Genomic DNA, 7,189 nt, shown 5'->3' on the forward strand with positions numbered 1-7,189 from the left:
AAACATAAATGTATTGTAGTATAGCACCGAGTAAGATTTTTCTTGTTCCTTTGTTGGTGGGTTTCCTTTCCGCTTCAGGTTCAGCTTCAACTTCAAATTCTCAGTGAAACCAATTCAGCTGAGTCCAAATCCCAAATCCGAATCAAAATCCGAAGTGAGATTTGCGATGGAGAGGCTTCAGCGAATGTTTGCAGGTGCAGGTGGAGCGCTAGGGCACCCTCCCCCAGATTCCCCAACTCTCGATTCCTCCGAGCAGGTCTACATCTCCTCACTCGCTCTCCTCAAGATGCTTAAGCACGGTAAGTCCAAAAGTTCCCGTTTTTAACCTAATCGAGTCATGGAGTACCCGATTTCTAAATTAGGGTTTTCGTGTTTCTGTAATTGCAGGAAGGGCTGGGGTTCCCATGGAGGTGATGGGTTTGATGCTTGGAGAATTCGTGGACGAGTACACCGTTCGTGTGGTTGATGTCTTCGCAATGCCGCAGAGTGGCACTGGTGTTAGTGTTGAGGCTGTTGATCACGTTTTTCAGACTAATATGCTTGACATGCTCAAACAAACTGGAAGGTATTTTTTTATATTATTATTATTATTATTATTATTATTATTATTATTATTATTATTATTATTATTATTATTGTGTTGGATTTGGTTTGTTAGTTCATTGATGTTGGTTACTTGTGTTGCAGACCAGAAATGGTTGTTGGTTGGTACCATTCCCATCCTGGATTTGGCTGTTGGCTCTCTGGTGTTGACATCAATACACAGCAGGTTCAGCTTCATTTCTTTCTTTCTTGTTTGTTGATTCTTGTGTTTCTGCACATTGTTTCCGTATCTACCTCTCAATTAAAAGGATTTGTATGGTGGGTGATGATAATGATTTTTCTAGTTTTTGATATTGTGGATTAGAGTTGGATGCTTTACTTTCGTTGTCAGGTTTATGTGAATCTTGTAGTGTGAATAGATTTCACACTGTTTCTGTTCTCTCTAGTTTCCTATCTTTTTTTAACACTCCTTGGAATTTATAATGATGGCATGCAAAGTATTCTCCCTGCTATCTTAGCAGAAAGAATAATATTAAATGAGTTTGAATAATTTGAGGACTAAATCATACACCCAAATTAAATCAGGGGTCAAAATTACCAGCTAGATATGTTAATATTGCCATGCTGCTCTTTTATTTTTAAAAAGAGATCTGAGATTCATTTAATGAAAAAATCTTAGATTTGTTTCTGATGTTCCTAGAATGTCAATATTTGTTAGTATGGAAGCTTGCTTTGATTCTCTCAGTAGTGAATGGGGAGCTGTTCCTTTTGATAAAAGGTTTCTTTAAGATATCAGTGGAACCAAACCTTTTTCTTGCTTATTGAAAACAGTGTCATGATATCCGCTTTCAAGTGCCAACTGTTGTCTATTTCTTAAAATTTGAATTGTAGGTAATTGAAATTTCCATCCAGGCTTAGGCATTATAATTAAATCCATTATTAGTATTAACTATTACTTTGGTTCATATTAGTATGTTGCTGCTGATTAGTATGAGTAACTTGCTCTTCTATGTTACATCATGCAGAGTTTTGAGGCTTTGAATCAGCGTGCAGTGGCTGTGGTTGTAGATCCAATACAAAGTGTTAAAGGCAAAGTGGTGATTGATGCTTTTCGATTGATCAATCCGCAGACAATGATGCTTGGTCAAGAACCAAGGCAGACAACATCCAATCTGGGACATCTGAATAAACCATCCATTCAAGTGTGTTATCCAAATCCTTTTTATCTGATCAGATGTCTACACTGTTGCTATGTTTTATATTTGGAAGCACTTATTCTGCCTTTTTTTAATTGCTTCTGACCTTTCTTTATTGGCCCTCTTTAGGCATTGATCCATGGGTTGAACCGGCATTACTATTCCATAGCCATTAATTACAGGAAGAATGAACTTGAGGAGAAGATGTTGCTTAATCTTCACAAGAAGAAATGGACTGATGGTTTGACACTTCGGCATTTTGATACACATTCCAAAACTAATGAACAGACTGTACAGGTAATTTAATGATTCGTATTGTAAGTTAGATTGTTACCAATCTGATTACTCATACATATAAAATGGCATATATTTTGTTTTACTTATGCTAGTTTTAAGATTTGAAAATGGCCTAATATCTTTAGTAAATTAAATACTGATAGATCTCAATTAATTTGATAATGCAGGAAATGCTGAACTTAGCTGTCAAATATAACAAGGCTGTTCAAGAGGAAGATGAGCTGCCTCCAGAGAAGCTTGCAATAGCAAATGTGGGAAGACAAGATGCAAAGAAACATCTCGAAGAGCATATCTCAAATTTGATGTCTTCCAACATCGTTCAAACTCTCGGAATGATGCTTGATACTGTTGTCTTCTAGAGTCATTATTTTGGACCTTCTGGTTTCTGTAGCTGTGCTAAGGAGACAATTTGAGTTATTACAATCACTGTTTCCTTATTCTTCTCAAACTATATTTGAAGACACTAGACATATATTATTTGGACGGGCTGAAAAGGTCAAGAAAGTAAATCTCAGCACATAGTTTGTGTGGTGTCTCCCTCAGTATTACTGGATATCTTTTAATGTTATTTCTGGATTTTCTCTTCTACAAAATTGTCTATCAAAACAAAATGTCAGTTATGTTTTAAAATACCATAAGAAAAAAATCGTTGGTTACATTCTCTTCTGCTAACAAAAGAAAATAACAAATTAACAATTAACATTGATCCGATAAAAAAGCACCATAAGAAACACTTAACGTTACTTAAACAAATACTGAATTACCCACTGTTGATACGCAGTCTCTGGATTCAAGGTCTAGACTAAGCTTCAAATACGGAAAATTAGATTACAAACGCAGCAGAGTTTTAAGCTCTACAAGTAAAATGCTGGTCCCACAACTATGTTAGAGAGGTTTTGTAGCCACGCTGTGGCACTTTCTTAAAAGTAGCCCATGTGAGATCGATGTAGAGTGGAAACTGAGCCAAGGCAAAAAGTGTGACTGGAAGACATGTCACGGCATATACAGGAAAGGCAACAGATTTGAGTTTGTCCTTTAGCACAAAGAAATGGCCAGCACAGAAACAAACCATCATGGAGGTAATGGACATGAACAATGATGTCAAACCTAGGATCAGCTTCCTGGGAAGATTTTTACCAAAATCACGCTCTTGATACCGAGATGTGAGTATTGAGAGGAACAGCACCAGTGAGGTGACAGAGCAGCAAAGAGCAATGAGAGATGCGATGGCAAAGGCTTTGAATTCTGGCCTTTCTTCAAGGGTTGGGGAGCCGGTGTCATCTTTGAAGTCGCCGGGGACGTTGGTGGATGTGGAAAAGGCTACAGCGGCTATGAGTGCTGCTACCAAGGAGCAAGATTCAGCAGTTTTTTTCAGCCATTCTCCACCACTCCTGACGAGGTCCTTGTGAGTTTCACTGAAGATATCTCTTGGTGTCTTGTTTTCATTGTTGTAGTGACTAAAGAAATGAGGTTGCATCGATCCCTTAACAAACTGCATCACAATCATCAGTACGTAGGGGAGCAAGTAGTTTCAATGACCAAAATATGTAAATGATTTTACAGGGTTAATGATTTGATTGAAATTGAAGCACTATATGGCTTGATATCAGTAATTGGTTTAGGAGTTTCTTTGGGTAAGTAATTCAATAAAATATTTTTTCACAAGCTTTTATCTGATATCTAATAAGAATTAAATTAATATTTTGATTAAGAGATTGTTGGAATAAGTTAAAAAAAGAAGCAGCTTATTTTGATAAGATTTTATAAAATTTATGGAAACAAGTTTAAATAAAAGCCTATAAAAAACCATACATCACCATCGTAATATTTTTTGGGTACAAAATCACTATTGTAATGTTGAATAAGCTCTTCTGAACACACAATTAATCCATTTTTGCAGATAATTACTTAAAGAACACCCATGATTCTTAAAATGTTTAAAAAAAAATGAAATTTTTACTTTTAAAATTTATCTAAACTTAATTCCTCTCCAATCTTGAGTATTTTATTTCACCATTACCTGCATTATCTCCATTTCGGATGTCACGCAAAAGTGTTTGTTAACAAAACAAAAACAGTTTAATGTAGCTTATCTATTTTGACAAGTTTCAAAATCCTAATCACCTATATGTAAACTTACTAGGTACCACTTGATTTCCCAATGCATTTGAAGAGCTTCGCCAGGAATGAGCCAAGGCTTATAGTCTCCAAGTTTGGCTGCCAAGTGCAATGCACTGTTTCCCTCGTTATCCACTTTTTCGAATATATTACTTTCCTTTAGATTTTTCTTGCTGAGCAAGAAGTTATATAAATAGGTTTGTCTGTTCTCTACTGCCAATAGCACTATATTTTTCTTCTTGGCATCCATATCATGAACAGCTACTGGAAACGAGTCCATGATTTTCGCTACCATTTCTGTCACACCGTTCTTTGCAGCTATTAATATCGGTGTCTCCAACACCTTCTTTTCTTTGGTGCTTATCTTTTCATTTTTCTCATCTTTTTTTGATGTACAATGACAACAATAAAGATTGAGGCTCGATCCTAGTGGGTTTTCATCTTTTTTACCTCCTGCATATAAAAACAATACCACCAATAATAATGTAACCACCAACACTAATCTAATTATCATAATTAAATACCCTTTCCTTTTCATCTTTTTTAATCAAATTAATTAGAAGATGATTTTAGATAAAAATATCTTAAATAGGAGTAATTATAAAGAAGTGAGAGTGAGAAAAGACACTCCTTTTAAGTAAATCCATATTTCAAAATAATCCAGCAACCAAGTTGTACTAATTAATGTTTTACCAATCTTTTGATGCTTGGGCTCTCCTTTGATGGTCAAATGTTGCTGCTCTTCGGTGATATCGGCCAAAGTAACACTACCCCCACCATCAAAACTATAAGGGTCTGTCTGTTGATCTTTATCCCCCAAGTTTTGCAGGGGTTTGTTGCCATCGTCATCATACTCATACATGGAAGCTCGCTTCAGAAGTTCATCCATTATTTGGGCAGACCACACGTGCTTTTCCTTCTTCCGACGTATCTTGTTTATGTTGGCTGACCCTTTTGTAGTTTCATCAATAGAAAAATATGCCACATTATTAATAGAAAAAATGTCACATTTATAAACACTACAAAATGAAATTATTCGAATGGGTCAGTTTAATTCAAGTTATTTTTCGACGACTTCTTTGGACCAGACCTACTTATAATATTGTCACATTGAGGGATGCTGCTTCCTGCACCTGCATGTTGCTTCTGCATCCTTTCCAAAATGTTTTTTTTTTTTATCATCCGAATTGGCCACTTCGGAAGTCGAAAAAGGGGTCCAGTTCGAAATGCAGCTTTACATTCTAGATAGATCATTTTGGAAGACCAACAAAAAGAAAATGGTCTAAATGGACACAAAAAAATTACTATATAAGAGGGCTACCAAGAACTTTTTTTTAACTACCCTAATTAAGGCTTTTAACTTTCTATGATCTCGAAATATTTTTACAAACTTCAACCCTTTGGACCAGTAATGAGATCTAGGGTTTAGTTATACTTAAAAAATTTCATCTCTTTCCTAAAGTGTGTTTTATGATAATTAAATTGCATTTATCTTTTATCACAAGTATGTTGTCAATTAAATTATACTTATTGCTTACACCAAAAACTTATTTTGGTAGGATAACATAAAATGAAAGAAGAGAAAATAATTTCTCTCCTCAAACCTTACAAATTCATTTATTTATGTTTCAATTAAATTCTTTTAGATTATTTTCACTTGAAATTAACTTATCAATTAAAATATCATATTTCACTCAAAAGGAAGAACATATAAAAAATTACCCTTCTTCAAAATTCTAAATTACATGTCACCAAATTCTTTAATGTTAATCAAAATATAGATTTTTGAACCTCTTAAAACATTTGTAATCTCAAACCTTTCCTAACATCCCCCCTCCCCCCCGTTTATTTGTGTAGAAAATAAATATTTAAAGATTTCATATATGAATAAATTGATAAAAGGACTTAATTAGAACAGTATATAAAATTAGAAATAAAAGGATCTCACTCAAGTATAGAAAAAATCTTATGTTTTTACAAAACTAAAAATAATATTGTAAGTCAAAATTTTTTTCCCCAAAATTCATCCAACAAAATAATATTTGCGTATATAAAATCTATTGACTCTAGTTTAAGCTCAATCTTGCAAAATTAAGTGCAAACATATAGAATGAGCATAAAATTATAATCGATGTGCAAAATACATGACTCTACAGCTAAATATGTTAATGGAGACATACCTGCTCCAAAGATTACCGACATTACCACAAATACAAACTTGAAGAGATCCACACAGCTGTTGTAATTGGTTGGATATAATGGACGTGACCTATCGCTGGTTTCAGATCCTAAACAAATGATATGATAGGGTAATGAGATTTCTGTTCTCTTAATTTATGTTTCTTCAATTCGCTTATAAATAGAGTTTCTTTGGGGCCCAAACGGTGTCTGGGAAACACATGTATTTTGGAGATCGAGTATAGACAAAGCAAGATGAGTCACATGCGTACTTATAGGCTCACGTATAAGGTGAAAGTATAGTACCAAAATCTAGGGTGTTGCTAGATGCACTCAGTAGTATGGTTGCTGTATTCAGTATTTTTCTTTTTTTCCAATTTTACCCTTCATGTTCCGTAAGAGTTAATTCGTGATTTTCAGGTTATTAGTACTACGTTTTAATCCATTGAACTAATGAACTAATTATGTTATAAAGTAAATAATGTTGTTATACATAACACTAAAATTTCTAATGTATATTTAATGTGCATATAAATTTAAATAATAAATTTTGTGACAATTAATTTTAATATTAATCATACAAATTATTTAATACGTATATTTTTTTAAAAATAAAAAATATTTACTATTACAAAATTTAATATATATTAAATTTTGTGATAGTAAAAAAAATTAATGCACAAATGAGTAATTTAACATATTAATAATTAAAAAAAAAACTTTAAGGAATTTAAAAAAAAACCAATATAAATTAAAAAAAACAATATAAATATATATATTGTTTTTTTTTGGTTTTTTAAAATTCTTAAAAATTTTATTTTTTAATTATAAATATGATAAAAACCTAATTGGTGTAT

At 33.3% G+C, this 7,189-nt stretch overlaps 2 protein-coding genes across 2 annotated transcripts in view; one reads left to right on the forward strand and one right to left on the reverse strand.

Annotated features, from left to right (window-relative positions):
* On the forward strand, positions 1-2,571 carry LOC100813116 (26S proteasome non-ATPase regulatory subunit 14 homolog). The gene is made up of 6 exons (XM_003542931.4): positions 1-299; positions 388-565; positions 688-769; positions 1,569-1,745; positions 1,869-2,036; positions 2,204-2,571. Exons 1-6 carry the CDS (start codon positions 167-169, stop codon positions 2,393-2,395), a joined length of 930 nt encoding a protein of 309 aa, XP_003542979.1. The 5' UTR covers positions 1-166; the 3' UTR covers positions 2,396-2,571.
* Positions 2,572-2,765: 194 nt separating this feature from the next.
* Positions 2,766-7,189, reverse strand: part of LOC100798360 (uncharacterized) — a 7,852-nt gene continuing 3,428 nt past the window's right edge. Inside the window, exons 5-8 of the mRNA XM_014765775.3 lie at positions 6,335-6,442; positions 4,848-5,105; positions 4,177-4,607; positions 2,766-3,528 (exon numbers count right to left, since the gene is read on the reverse strand). Of these exons, the coding sequence (XP_014621261.1) occupies positions 2,917-3,528; positions 4,177-4,607; positions 4,848-5,105; positions 6,335-6,442 (1,409 nt within the window). The 3' untranslated portion in view covers positions 2,766-2,916. The remainder of the gene's footprint in view (positions 3,529-4,176; positions 4,608-4,847; positions 5,106-6,334; positions 6,443-7,189) is intronic.

The sequence above is a fragment of the Glycine max genome, chromosome 13, assembly GCF_000004515.6.
Source record: "Glycine max cultivar Williams 82 chromosome 13, Glycine_max_v4.0, whole genome shotgun sequence".
Classification (NCBI taxonomy): Eukaryota; Viridiplantae; Streptophyta; class Magnoliopsida; order Fabales; family Fabaceae; genus Glycine; species Glycine max.